Source organism: Lagenorhynchus albirostris, chromosome 15, assembly GCF_949774975.1.
Source record: "Lagenorhynchus albirostris chromosome 15, mLagAlb1.1, whole genome shotgun sequence".
NCBI classification, from domain to species: Eukaryota; Metazoa; Chordata; class Mammalia; order Artiodactyla; family Delphinidae; genus Lagenorhynchus; species Lagenorhynchus albirostris.
The window spans coordinates 21,842,653-21,858,299 of record NC_083109.1 but is presented as its reverse complement, the minus strand read 5'-3'; the positions used below and the strand labels follow the sequence as shown (position 1 = coordinate 21,858,299).

Sequence of the window (15,647 nt, the reverse complement as noted above, 5' to 3'; positions counted from 1 at the left end):
GAGCGGGTCTGTTTCCCTTACCTACATTGGGTATTACCAAACTTAAAATTTTGTCAAACTGATAAGTGAAAATGTGTATTTCATTTTAATTTGGAATTTTAAAATCGAGGACAGTGTATTGGCTTTCAGTTTTTTATTAGCCATTTGTATTCATCTCTTTTAGCTTCCTATTTATATCCTTTGTTCATATTTCTGTTGGATTATTCATTCTCTTTCCTTCCTAGCATAGTCCTTTTGACCATCTTTTTAACATTTAGTGCTGTCACAGAGAGTAAATGAGGAAAGGGAGAGGTAAGAGCTTCTCTCAGGATAGTGTTAACCAAAGGTATGATGGAAGGCAGTTTGGAACTGCCTATGTGCTACTGAAATAATCTCGGCAAGCAAGGGTTCCCAACTTTTCAGTGAGAAAGAGGAAGACGTGTTTGTAGCTGGTATGATTCTTTAAGTAGTCCTGGCCTTGCTGTGCTTCAGAGTGTCATAGAGAGGCAGAAAGTCTGAGGTGCATCAGGTCCAATTTGTCCCCCGCTGTCTTGGTAGGGCTAAGGAAGAAGATTCTGCCTAAGGTATCATATGCCCCCATGGTTCCCTCCCTCTCTGACAGTCTAGGTCTTCCCCAATCCTTCTTATTTAATCCTTTGTTCCCATTAAATCTGTAACATAGACTTACATAACATGACTTGAGGATATTCAGCTGGCCTGCTGTATATTATCATCAGTGGGTATGGGCACATTTGCTGGCAGAGGATAAACTTAAGGCATAGTTCAGTAGACTGCAACTTCCTACCCACACACACACCCTCGCCCTCGCCTTTCCTTTCAGGAAAAATCAGGTCTGGTTAATTCATTCATTGTCATTTTTGCAGCTTCCTTTTCTCAAAGAAGGTTGCAGCTTCCTTCCAACCTCCTCTCATGAGTTTTGATGTCCTTTGGTTTCCGCATGTAATTACCTTCACATCTCCCTCGGTTTCTTCTTCCCTCATTATTCAACAAATCTTTATTCTCCAAAGCCTTGAGACATTTTGGGGGTGAGGAGTAGGGGAGAGGAAAGTAAAACACGTAGTTAAGGGGGTAGGATAGATGGCAGAGACCTGAATTGTTGATGGGGTGGCCATAGGTTGGGGCCTTAACCTTAAAATATACAAAATAATCCAATAGTTTTTGTCTTTTGAAATCAGGACCAATTTTTCCCAGTTACTTGAGACTTGATACTGAATCAAGGATTCTTCATTAAACCAGAATGTAAGGCCTCTTCTGCCTTTTGAAAGGTGTTTAAACTTGCCAGTCTTTTTTTGGATTAGTAACAGGAAGGGAAATCGAGACCTTTGGGTGTTTGGCTTGGATACCATTACCCTTATGAGGGTAATAAAGAGGTCCATTTGGTAGTCTTGCAAGCTTTTGACTCTTGCCTTTTTAGGCATAGTGTTTATGCAATCCTCAAGGCATAAATAGCCGTGTTGCTGTCTCTGAAACAGTTTTTCAAGGTTTTGGGGTATCTAAACATTAAAATGCTATTTGGTTATTTTACTAGTAAGCAAATACCCTTAGAAAAATCCTGTGCTGCCCAGAACATTAATGAAAGGTTCTGCTTAAGGGCGAGGCCAGTAAGAAGGCATGTCTTTAAAACCAATGCCTTGGGCTTCCCTGGTGGCGCAGTGGTTGAGAGTCCGCCTGCCGATGCAGGGGATACGGGTTCGTGCCCCGGTCCGGGAAGATCCCACATGCCGCGGAGCGGCTGGGCCCGTGAGCCATGGCCGCTGAGCCTGCGCGTCCGGAGCCTGTGCTCCGCAACGGGAGAGGCCACAGCAGTGAGAGGCCCGCGTACCACAAAAAAAAAAAAAAAAAAAAAAAAAAACCAATGCCTTGCTCTTATTTCTCATAATCTAGGAAAGTGCTTATTTTAATCTTCACCCTCATAAATATCATGGTGAATCAGAATGAGTGCTGGACCCAGATCCTTACTTTCACCAGTAGAACTTTTAAAAATACAGATTCCCAGACTTACTGTCTCAAGCCTCTGTCTTCGGTGTATTTTAGAGAAGTTCCACCTGTGATTATAAATGTACAGCCCTCACTAAGATCCACTGGTCTCTAGAAATGTGAGCATTTTTGTTCCGCACTGCTCCCAAACTAATTTAAGACTCCATTTTCATTATGCCATTCCCTATTCAAGAACCTTCCTAGAGTGATGCTACTGCCCTCTGCGTCAGATCCCACCATCTCTGCCTACTTTTCAAGGCCCTTTAACGTGGCCTGATCTTTCTTTTCTTTCCTTTTTCCTTTCATTTCTCAGTTTTGAAACACTGGCCTTGTTACTGTTCAGACATCTCTTGTACCTACCCCCTTTGCAAAGGTCAACAAGGGTCAACAGTGTTGACCTCTGTGTCTGTCTTTGTTCATGTTCCCCCCATCCCCCAGGAATGACTCCTGCCTATATAATTCTAAATTATACACCACCTTCATCCCCAGGAATGACTCCTGCCTATGTAATTCTAAATTATACACCACCTTCATTAACCAACTTAAATCTCTACTCTTCCACATTGCCTCCATCATTTTTTGAACTGAAAGGAATTTTATAAGTTCTGTTGCAGATAAAAAATTAAAAATTAAGACCTGTAGAGATTAAGTGCCTTGCCCAAATTCATGCAGCTAGTTAGAGATAGAGCTAGAATTAAAACCCAAGCCTCCAGACTTTCTTCATGCACCCTTTCCATAGCACTACTTTGCCCCCAGCCCATATTGCCCTCTTTCTTTCCTGAATATCAATCATTTTATTTTTTTTCTACTGGTTCTCTTCTGGGAGTTAGCAGATCTGGGTTGTAACATATGCCTATAACTGTGTGACCCTTACCCTCATGGAGCATCTTTTCTTCCTCACCTGGCAGACTTTCCTCTTTTTCTGTGTGCTCCTTGTCTTTCTCCCAATGTCCTTAAACTCCTTAAGAGCAAGGACTGGGACTCCATCATATGTGTATCTCCTCCGGATTGTTCTCAGGGTGTGGTTCCCAATGGGGAGCATCAAAATTACCTGGTAACTTGTTGGAAATGCAAATTCTTGAACCCACCCCAGACTCATTAAATCTGCCCAGCTTGGGGTGGAGCCAGCAATCTGTGTTTTAACAAGCCTTCCAGGTGATTCTGATGCATGCTGAAGTCTGAGAACCCTCATCCTAGAGTACTTATGTTTACATTGCTTGATAAAACCCTGCTATTTAACTGATCATCCCCTGTTTATTCAGTAGTCCTTGAGTAACTAAGTGAGTGGCACATTGGTGAGTCTCCTTTATGTACTGGTAGCCTAGCAGTATACAGAGATATTCATGGATTTCTTCATTCACTAAATGAAACCTCACTCATTTGTGCTGCTAATAAGGATAAAACCCATTGCCGAGGATTACATTAAATGGTTTAACAGGTAAGCAGATAACAGTAGTATGAGAGACACTGCACCATAGTTCACTTTTTAATGGGGAATACAAACTTATTAGCATATTGTGTACTATTGAAAATAACACCAAAACTTTTTGCTTTTTCAAGGAAACAAAATTGAGATTCCTTTTTGTTTCCCAATTAAATCATTGCTTCAAAAACAGTTGCAATGTTTGGCACTTGAGCTAATGAATTGAGAATTGGCTATGTTATACTACATGTACAACTGGTTGATGCTAAGTCCTTAGCCTCTTATGACCAGGAGATGGGATTTTTGTAGGGCACAATCTGCTTTGACTATTGTCCAGGGCTGTAGCTGTGTCTGAACCTGCCCCATGTGTTCCAGGTACCGGAGGTGAGCTGCAGAAATAATCTGCAGCTTCTGGCTGTGGGTGGTAGCATAAATGTCTTGTACTTTCCAAAAAAGCAGCAGCTCCAAAAAAGGTGAAGTTTAATTTTATTCAAGGCCAGTACATGCTGAGTACAAACCTATGCTTGACTCTGTAATTACTCTGACAGCTGAAAGATTTAGGATCATCAGGCTCCTGGATAGAAGAGAGCCCCCAAAGCTCCAACTCCCGTTGACTAGCTTTGCAAAATCCAAGAGGCTATACCTGCTAAATAAATTCTCCTTCCTCCTGATTTTGACTAAATGTCCTTGTAATTTGGCAGTTTAGTATTTTGCAGGCTTGGAGGCTGTCATCTCTGGCTGAGATTTAAACAGAAATAAAACTTCCATGGCGACTTTTGTTTTTGGCTAGGCATGAAAGATTAGTCTCCTGCTTTCCCATCTAGCCCAGTTTCACTCAACGTAAGAGATATCAATCAGGTTAGAGAGGCAGAGTAGTTTGGCCAAGATCACATAGCTGGTAACTGTTAGAACTGAGATTCTAACCTGGATATTTCTGATCCCAATCATCAGAAAAACTTATAGCAACTATTATGTATTAGGTACTTCCATATTATTTAATTCTCAGAGTAACTCTCCAAACAAGATGTTATTTTATTGTTTCCATTTTACAGATAAAGAAACTTGAGACCAGGAAATGTTACTTCGGTCATAGATGACCATTCTTAATTTATGGTGCCATGAGTATCTCAGTAATTTTGTTTTTACAGGGTTCTATGCCAAAGAGGACCTACCAGTCCCATTTAAAGTAGTTAGGTCCAAACAAATTTAATACATATTTATGTCCTAAGACTTTAGTAGCCGTTCAAAAAAATAATATGCATGAATTAAAATAAAATATATTTTTTATTTCATTCTTAAATACCACAATTACTTACCAGTAGATGTGTGTGCCTCTTGTGTAGTTGTACTACACAACTTCTAAAACCTTGGAATCAGATTGAACACAACCATCTTCATTCCTGTTCCACACTGATTTTCACATAGTTCTTTTATCACAGCAACCACTCAAACCCAACTTCACAAAGAAAAGATGTCATCAAAAGAAATGTACATAATTCAAAAAGAGACATGTACCAAAATGTTCATTGCAGCTCTATTTACAATAGCCAGGACACAGAAGCAACCTAAGTGTCCATCAACAGATGAATGGATAAAGAAGACATGGCACATATGTACAATGGGATATTACTCAGCCATAAAAGGGAACGAAACTGAGTTATTTGTAGTGAGGTAGATGGACCTAGAGACTGTCATACAGAGTGAAGTAAGTCAGAAAGAGAAAAACAAATACCGTATGCTAACACATATACATGGAGTCTAAAAAAAAAAAAGAAAATGGTCAGAAGAACCTAGGGGCAAGACGGGAATAAAGATGCAGACCTACTAGAGAATGGACTTGAGGATATGGGGAGGGGGAAGGGTAAGCTGAGACAAAGTGAGAGAGTGGCATGGACATATATACACTACCAAACGTAAAATAGCTAGCTAGTGGGAAGCAGCCACGTAGCACAGGAAGATTAGCTCAGTGCTTTGTGACCACCTAGAGGGGTGGGATGGGGGGGTGGGATAGGGAGGGTGGGAGGGAGGGAGACGCGAGAGGGAAGAGATATGGGGACATACGTATATGTATAACTGATTCACTTTGTTATAAAGCAGAAACTGACACACCATTGTAAAGCAATTATACTCTAATAAAGATGTTAAAAAAAAAAAAAGAAATGCACCTGAAGCTAGTGGTTAACGTGCTCACTAATCAGCAGATGTGAGATGTCACTGTGCTTTCCTTGTAAATCCTGTAAATCCTTGCAATCCCCTCTGAATTCAATATGATGTCCCAGGTACCTTGGCACACAGTTTGGGAACTGCAGACTTAGTGTCACGTAGGTAGTACATGCTTATGAGTTAAATCTAGGTATGTCTCATCCCAGGTTCATGTCCTTTTATTTATTTTTTTTAACGTAAATGTATTACTTGATAAAATTAACTTTAATTCAGTGTAATTTTTTAAATGACGTAACAATGGACCAGTTTCATGTCAAATTCACCTCTGTTTGCTGTCACGTTCAATTTTGTGTCTTGCATATAGCAGGTGCCCAATAAATATTTGTTGGAAAAAAAGAGGAAACCTCTCTCCTACCTTAGAGACAGGAGTTTATAAAATCAAATAAAAGACAAGAGGCATTGGAACCACAGAAAGGCTATTGCTCTAGTGGCCTGATGTCTTTTGGCTTCTTTCAGTTGAGTGTATCTTGTTTGCAACAAGAATCCTAACCCTTAAAAAGCTGCGTATAAGTTGGTGTGGCTTAAATAATTTAAACTAGCAATACTTGAACTTAAATCATTTGAGTAAGTGATTTTATTAGCGAATCCTTCATTCTAATAGACATGCTCACCCCTTGGCTTTTCACTTCTGTATTTTGATTTGTATAAAACTATTTTTCTTAAAGTGAAAAACGCCACAGATTGCATTTAAACCCTGGCTGTTGTACTGAATTTCTTGAAACAAGGCCTTAAGCTTGTTCAGGGAGCATAACTTGCAGTCAGCACACATAAGACCTTGTATTTACAGATCTTTTAACCTAAGATGGGTCATACCCGGTCAGCCTTCTGAAACCCTATGGGGTGCATTTAGGCTTGATGGGGAAGACATGCAGAGAGAACTGAAAAGATGCTGTGTGTTGCTTCATTAGGGGCCACTCTTCCTTCTTAAGTGCAAAATCAGTGTCCAAACAGAACTGTGAATGGCACTAAGGGGATGGAGGTATTAGCTTCAGTATAAACACTTCCCCTGTCCTTTCCAGGTACAGTAATTATATGTTGGTTCTAAAACCTGGATAGGTAGCAAGGCTGCTGCTGATTAACAGTCGTGGTCTTTGTGCCTGCATTTTAAGGATCAAGGGTACGGTAAATAAAAACACATCGATGAGGCTTGCGCTCCTCTCTGTGTACCTTTATCCAAGGGGCATTGTTAATGATGAGGCACTTGAGTCGCACTACTGGGGCAACAATGTGGATGACCATGAAAAATAGGCTCTGCAGTAGATGTGTCCCCTCTGCAACTCCAGGTAGCAGAGCATGCAGCAGGGAAAGAATTGTGGGTAATAATTTGGGTGTTAAAATATTAACATATTTCTGCATATTTAATATGGTTTCCTTTTTAAATAGTAGGCAGATTATGGCCCATGAGCAGTTAGGTTTATGATTTCAAATTAAATTTTAAGCATTTAAAAAAAATCCAAAAGGAACTACTTTGTTGTAAAGACATTCAACTAATCAAAACAAGAGCTTGCTTTCTTTTCAGCTTCTCTGATCATCTATCAGCTAATTTACAGCCTAATTTTATGATTGTAACTTGTGAATGAAGCTTCATGATGAATTTTAGTCTTAAATGTTCAAAACTTTCAATCATTTACCCAGTTCACATTTGAGTATGTATTATGTGCTAGACAATAGTCCCTAGACTCAAAATGGGGAATCTGGGAAGGCTTCACAGAGGAGGTGACATTTGCACCTGGGCTTTAGGAGTGTGAGAGCTGTTGTGTACATCTGCTGTTTATGGTTTTACTATGCAGTGCTTGAGTCTGGTCTCTTGAGAGCAGAGGCAGACCTTTTTTACCCTTAACCTGCCCTTTCCCTTTCTAACTTCTGCTTCTCTCTAACTCAGATCCTAGTACTTGTGAAAAAATTTGTCCTGGGGAAGGAAGCAAGGCCCCTTAACGTTTTTCTCATTTCTCCTATTTCCCAACAGGCAAAGATGCCTTTTGATGCCAACAAACTGTATTGTAGTGAAGTGCTGGCCATATTGCTCCAGGACAATGATGGTGAGGCTCCCTCTCGGTATTGATATTCTGTTAGGATAGGAGCCAGGCTTGTTTCAGATCATGACAGCAAGCTCTCTTGCCTTTGGCATCCCCTTGCTCTCCCTCTCGCTCTCTGTGCAGCTTTTGTACTCTGTCAAGCTGTATTGATTTTGTTTGCTGATGTATCAGTGTTAGACGGCTGTAAAATCTGACAGTTAGCTTCATTTTTTTTTTCTCCTTCTATTTTTTTCCCCTTTTAGAAAACAGGGAATTGCTTGGGGAGCTGGATGGAATCGATGTGCTTCTTCAGCAGTTATCCGTGAGTAATTCTTATGCTTCCTGTCTGCCGTGAAGATCCATGGCTTGCTTTAAATGGGAGGTGGAGCTGGAAATTGTTGGAAGGAATAAGCCATGTGATGCAAGCCATATGGAATGTGTTGGCAGGTTTGAGGTCACATTGGAGGTACATGGTTTGCCTCCTTTTCTTAGTCATTTGCTCTTTATGGCCAGATATCACTGTGCATCTGGTGTGGACTTTCTCAGCCTTCTGATATTTATCAATCCAAAAGAGGTGTACTTCCTGCTTAAGTGTATATTCTTGAGCCAAGAATACCAAATTATTTTTAGTTGACCCACTCCCAAGATTATTCACTTGCTTTCCCGTCAGTCTGCCACTAAATTGGAGTCTGTTCATTTAGGATCCAGATAAGTAAGCTTCAGGAGTACAAGTTCCAGTGCAGTGGGATAGAGGTCAGAGAGGAGGATAGGGAAGGATGTGGCACTGGAGGCTGGAAAAAGAAATTAGAAATTGCCATTTGCTCGTTGTAAGAAATGTAAATCCTGTTGAAATGTTGTTCTGCTGGCATTCTGAAAATACTGTTAAGATTTTTTTTTCTAACAAATCTCATCTGTGCTATTCCAAAACCAGGACTGAAAATAGATCATTTGGATAAAATCTTAAGCGTGTTGGGAGTGTCTGAGATGTCAGTTTGCATACAGCTTTCGTCTTGGTGCCAGCAGCCTGAGTGGCTTGGCCTCCACCCCAAAAAATAGAGCTTTGAAATGTGAATCTCCCAATTCTGGGAAAGTACTTAGTCCTGTTCCCGCAAGATTATTGATCATTTTGTAGTAGACTGTATGGGTATGCATACACTGTTAAAAGGCTTTCCTCTTAACATGCCATGTATTTCCGGCAAAGATAAAACTGCTTTTCACTGTTCCCATGATTTAGAGCCACAACTAGTCTATGAGGCAGTTCAGTAGCCCTGATGGTTAGGAAACTGTTCCTTATATTGAGCCAAGATTTGCCCTTCAGGACTGTGGTTTCTTTTAGAAGGGGAAGAAATGTGGTTGGGTAGCACAAGTGGAGGGCTTTGGGGGGTAGCTGGCAAAGTTGTTTCTTGATCTGAATGCTGGCTTCAGGGGTGTTCACCTTATGCATTTAGCTGTACTTGTCTTTTATAGAGTTTTCTACATGTTAATATATTTCACAATGAAAAGGTTTTGTTGGTTTTTGTTAAATTGCCTCCTTGGAACTATCAATTATTCATGGACTCAGTGGTCAGTTGAGTGTTCTGGTTTTTTGCATGAACTGATAGCCGTTTATTTAACCTGTGCGTCAGAAAGCCCAGTTTCTCTATAATGGAAACTGATGAGAATTTTGTTTGGTAAGCTTCTGTTTCCTCAGTTGTAGGGTTTTTGGAGTAGATGGGCTTTGGAAACTGTTGAATGCTGGTTGATGAAAAGACATTCTCTTATGGTTCTGTGCTTTCTGATATCTTTACTTGACAGGTGTTTAAAAGACACAATCCTAGCACAGCCGAGGAGCAGGAGATGATGGAGAATCTGTTTGATTCACTCTGTTCCTGCCTAATGCTCAGTTCCAATCGTGAGCGCTTCCTGAAGGGTGAGGGTCTTCAACTGATGAATCTCATGCTAAGGTATGCTTCTTATCTCCTATTATCTCCTAGCTCTCCATCTTTTTTTGCCGAACTCCTCACTGTTAGCCTGGATTCAAGAACATGTAGCTATGGCCTTTTATTCCATTGAGTTTCCTAGATATATAAAACAGTAAAGTCTTCAAGTGTGTGTATGGTCTTTTCTAAAGTTAGATTGGATGAATAAAAAGTATATTTCAGTCTGTTTGTGCCCTGTGGTTAGGTCATTTGGGAATAGGACCACTCCATCAAAGGGAAATGGTTTTTTTGCTCCTTCTTATAGTGTGTTGGTTTTGGGAAATCTAGTCGTTAACTTCTCAACATACCCTATGTTAATTTCTAAACTTAGCCCAGTTTTCTGTATATTCCACATAGACCTGTCTGTGCCATATGTTTGTCCGTATTTTTATTATTGACAGCAGAATATAATTCATATTTTTCACTTATACATATTTTTCATTATGTGTTATTTTCAATAATGCATTGCGCATGTGCTATGTGGCTAGCATAGGAGATATGAAAATGTGCAAGACATTTCTACAACTTTTCTTTATAGTGCTTTCTTGTATATCTTATTTATGCTTTAATTTCTTAAAATATTTATAGTAAATATCATGTTAGTATAATTCACAGAATCCTAAAGTTGGAAGTAAATGGGAGATAGCTTGTTATGGATAATTCTTTTGAGAAATCTGGCTTGGAAGGGAAATAGAGAAATGGTGTGAAGGGGTAACCAGAGAAGGAGTTGTAGTATCAATGGTCAGTTTTTTCAGTTGAGAGATGCGAGAGACTATAATCATGGGATTATTCTTTATGAAATTGAGCCAGAGTCTGCTGTCTTGAAACATATTCAGGTACACTGAAAATTCTGTTAATATATTTCATTGAAAAAATTTTTTAATAAATTTGATAGCTTAGAATATAGACATGCAAAACTACTGTTAGTAGTAGGACTGATAAGGTACTATTGTTAAGTGCTTGGCTTATACAGAATTGGAGGACAGGATTCCTGCCTCCAAGAAGCTAAAAAACAGCTCTGTCACTTGAACACAGCCCAACTTTGGGTGCATATTCCTTGTAGTCTTTTTTCCCATAATTATTTTCTCTTTAACAGCTTTTTAGGCCTACCACACATGTAAGTTTCTATACTGTTTTTGTTTGTTTGTTTGAACTTAACATGCTGTTTCCCATGTTTTGACATAACCTTCATGAGAGTTTTCAATAACTGAATAATGCACTCTAAGGGAATATAACTTAGTCTTACTTTGTTATTGATAATTGAGGGTATTTCCAATGTTTTGTTGTTATAAAAAATTCTCCAATGACAAATTCTACAAATTTTTGTGTTTAAACTATTTTTGTCTTTAAGATTATCAAGGTGTATGTTACTAAAACCTCTCCTCTTTAAAGGCTTGTGTAGGCCCAGGGGCACAGTAGACCTTTTGGTTTGTCCAATGTGTACTAGACCTTAGATTGATTGAAGAATCTTCCTTTGTGGAATTGTTTTTTAAAATTTATTTTAAAGTGCAGAGAGGAGCATTGGAATTATTCAGAGACCTTTAGTGTTCAGCAGATTTTTGCTAGCTTTACTCTCTTGAGTCTTTTGTTTGTTTATCTCCTTTACCCTTCTAATTGCTTGTCCTTTTGTTGAAATGACCCACCTTCTCTCAAGCAAATAGCATATAAAGAAGATGCATTTGGCTTCCTGGACCTTCTAACCTTAAAACTATACTCTGCAGGGACTTTTCTCTAAGCTTCTTAAAGGTCTGAACTGCCAGTGTCTTTGGATGTTTGAGTGCAAATATGAGGTGTTGTATTCCTGTAGCATATGGCTTGTAAATGTGCAGCAGTGGGGAGCTGAATAAATAACCAGAAATATGGATTATTCAGACAGGAATGCTGAGATTCTGGGAGCCTAATTAAAAAGGAGCTCCAAAAGACTTAGGAACTGTACCTTTGTAGGATCTCCTAACTTTTCATATTTGAATGCTGAAGTTACTATTAGATTAATTCTTTCACATTAATTAACTATATTAGCAGATTCAGCATTTCTTTTTTTCTCTTTCCCATGCTCTTTGTTCTGTGTTATTTTTCTTCTTCAGACTCCCAAGTGGAAAGTTTAATTGGGAGGGAATTTTTTTTTCCTACTAGATTCATCCTTCCTGATCTTCTAGCAAGAGCTGCCAAGTTGCTCTGTCTCAAGGGAACCCATTCAAAGACTATGAAGCTGTAACACTAGAAGTTCAGGAAAATTTCTGTGCTTCCATTGCCCCTAAATACTAATCTTTATTTTGATTTAGACGTTCATCAAACAGTTATGAAATGCCCACCTGGAGAGGTGGCAGTATGGTGTAGTGTGGAAGAGTGGGCTTTGGAGTTGAGGCAAATGTGGGTTTGGAACATAGTTCTTTCACTTACTAGTTCTGGATATTTGGTGAGTTACTCTAAGCTTTCTGTCCTCTGACCCTCACTTTTTTCATATGAAAAATGGGAGTAATAATGCCAAATTTGCAGGGATCTTTGTGGATATTAGACTATATATATAAATTGGCTGGGACAGTTCTGCAGTTCTTAAAACATTGGTAAAGTGCTATGTTAACTTACTATGTTAAGTGCTAGGCTTATACGGACATGGACAAGACAGGATTCCTGCCTTCAAGAAACTCAGTTGCTAGTGATGGAGGCCAACATTAAATAACCATAATATAATTAAATGTGTTAACTATTGAGAGGAACAGTTAATTTTGCATGTCCACAGAATTTTTTTTAATGTTTCTGATTATTGATAAGGAAAGGTCACCAACAAGATAGTCATTTATACATTTATATGCACAAATTATCACACATACATATATATATTGGGTTGGCCAAAAAGTTCGTTCGGGTTTTCCGTACCATCTTACAGCAAAACCCGAATGAACTTTTTGGCCAACCCAGTACTACCCAATTTAATACTTTTATCACCTTTATTGAGGCATAATTTATATGCAGTCAAACACTAATTTTAATTTTGACAAATGTATATACCTTTGTTTTCACCACAATGAAGATGCAAGATACTGCCGACTGAAAAGAATGCACAACGTGAGAGTTGTGAGTTAAGTTCTATTTGGGGCAAAATGAGAACTATAGCCTGGGAGACAGCCTCTCAGATAGCTCTGAGGGACTGTTCTGAAGAGGTAAGGGGGGAGGTCCGTACATATATGATTTTGGTGAAGGGGAATGTGTGCAATCAAGCACACATTTCAGCAGAGGGTTGCTGCTAGTTGCAAGGAGCAGATTAATGATTTTACTGTTTTTCTAGATATGAGAGGTTACAAGAAATTAGGCTTATAAAATCTTCTCCTGCCCTTCCACCATACACAAAAATAAACTCAATATGGCTTAAAGACTTAAATATAAGACACGACACCATAAAACTCCTGGAAGAGAACATAGGCAAAACATTCTCTGACATAAATCATAACAATGTTTTCTTAGGTCAGTCTCCCAAGGCAAAAGAAATAAAAGCAAAAATAAACAAATGGGGCCTAATCAAACATATAAGCTTTTGCACAGCAAAGGAAACCATAAATCAAATGAAAAGACAACCTCCGGAATGGGAGAAAATATTTGGAAACAATGTGACAGACAAGGGCTTAATTCCCAAAATATACAAACGGCTCATACTGCTCAATATCAAAAAAACAACCCAATCAGAAATTGGACAGAAGACCTAAATAGACATTTTTCCAAAGAAGACATACAGATAGCCAACAGGCACGTGAAAAGGTGTTCAACATTGCTATTATTAGAGAAATGCAAGTCAAAACTAAAATGAGGCATCAGCTCACACCAGTCAGAATGGCCATCATCAAGAAGTCTACAAAAATAATAATAAATGCGGAGAGGGTGTGGAGAAAAGGGAACTCTCCTACACTGTTAGTAGGAATGTAAATTGGTGCAGCCACTATGGAGAACAGTATGGAAGTTCCTTAAAAAACTAAAAATAGAGTTACTTTATGACCCAGTAGTCCCACTCCTGGGCATACATCTAGAAAAGAGGAAAACTGTAATCTGAAAAGATACATGCACTCCAATGTTCATAGCAGCATTATTTACAGTAGCCAAGACATGCAAGTAACTTAAGTGTCCATCAAGAGATAAATGGATAAAGAAGATGCTGTATATATATATATATATATATATATATATATATATATATATACACAATGGAATATTATTCAGCCATAAAAGAGAATAAAATATTGCCATTTGCAGCAACATGGATGGACCTAGAGATTATCATACTAAGTGAAGTCAGTCAGAGAAAGACAGATATCATATGATGTCACTTATATGTAGAATCTAAAAAAATGGTGCAAATGAACTTATTTACAAAACGTAAATAGACTCACAGACATAGAAAACAAACTTATGGTTACCAAAGGGGAAAGGGTTGGGAGGAGGGATAAATTAGGAGTTTGGGATTAACACATACGCACTACTATATATAAAATAGATAAACAACAAGGACCTAATGTATAGCACAGGGAACTATATATGATATTTTGGAATAACCTATAATGGAAAAGAATCTGTAATGGAGCTGAATCACTTTGCTGTACACCTGCATCTAACACGACATTGTAAATCAACTATACTTCAACAACAACAAAAAGTCTTCTGAAAATAACTCTCTGGAGGCCTGTTCTGCCAGTTCTTGCCAGAGCACAGAGTGCCTCATTCCTGATATCTCCACCCTGAACTCCTTTCAGGGTGTGTTGAAGGTCAGCGACTGCTGTGGTTAGTGACCTAATCCTTGTAGAGGCAGATGGCAAGTGACAACTTTCAGTTGGCAATACATAGTTTTATATTTTGTAGTAGCCACAGTAAAAAGTTTAAAAGAAACAAAATAATAGGTTTTATTTAATGCTGTATATTATAAATCAATTCAACATGTAATCAATAAAAACATTATTAAGCCATTTTGCATTATTTTTTCCTACTAAGTCTTTAAAATCCAGTGTGTATTTTACATTAACATCTGAATTCAATGCTAAATTTTCATTACAGTACTTGATTTGTAGTTAGATTTCATAAAATTTACAGTTGAAAAAGTAGATTCCCATACTTAGGTTTCTCTAAACATACTTAACTGTTTCCCAATAACTGAATCAAGTATCAATTTCTAAACTTAAATTTATTTAAATTAAATTTAAATTTTAGCTCCTCAATTTAAATCTGACATTTAGCTATATTTCAGATGTTCAGTGGCTACATGTGGCTAGTGGCTATGATATCGGACAATGCATATGTAGATCATTTTTATCACCCTCCAAAATCTCCTTGATCACTTTTGCAATCAGTTCCCACCAATCCACCTTTGACCCCAGTCAAACATTGCCATTCTAGAATTTCATATAAATAGAATCATACAGTATGTGTTTTGTTTAGCTTATTTAACTCAACACGTTGTTTTTGAGGTTCATTTATTTTGCATGTATTAGTAGTGTGATTCTTTTTTTAAGCTTAGTAGTATTCGATTATATTTCTGCATTCCAGCATATCGGTTTGTTTATTTATTCACCTGTTCTAGACACTTGGGTTGTTTCCATTGTTTTGCTGCTGTGAATAAAGCTGCTTAAAAGTCTTTGGATAAACATATATTTTCATTTCTCTTGGTTAAATACTTGGGAGTGGAATGAGTGAGTTATATATTAAATAAAAATTTACTATTAGAAACTACCAAGTTGTTTCCCAAAATGATTGTATCATTTTATATCCCTACCAGCAAGGCATGAGAACTCCAGTTGCTCTGTATCCTCCTTAATACCTGGTATCGTCAGATTTTAGTTTTAGCCATTTGAGTGAGTATGTATTGTGGCTTTAATCTGCATATAACTGATTACTCAGGTTGTTGAGCATCTTTTCATGTTCATATTGACCTTTCTTATACCTTTTGTTAAAGTCAAACCTTTGTTCAGACCTTTTGTCTAAATTTTATTTGGGTTGTCTCATTGAGTTTTAAGTGTTCTTTACTCTAGGTAGAAGTCTTTGTCAGATACATGTTTTAGAAATATTGTTTTC

General features: G+C 38.2%; 1 protein-coding gene across 1 annotated transcript in view; it reads left to right on the top strand.

Moving 5' to 3' along the window:
- The window catches only part of CTNNBL1 (catenin beta like 1), a 170,303-nt gene that overhangs the window by 65,346 nt on the left and 89,310 nt on the right, over window positions 1–15,647 (top strand). Inside the window, exons 8-10 of the mRNA XM_060123028.1 lie at window positions 7,590–7,662; window positions 7,902–7,960; window positions 9,433–9,581. Coding sequence (XP_059979011.1) covers window positions 7,590–7,662; window positions 7,902–7,960; window positions 9,433–9,581 — 281 coding nt within the window. The remainder of the gene's footprint in view (window positions 1–7,589; window positions 7,663–7,901; window positions 7,961–9,432; window positions 9,582–15,647) is intronic.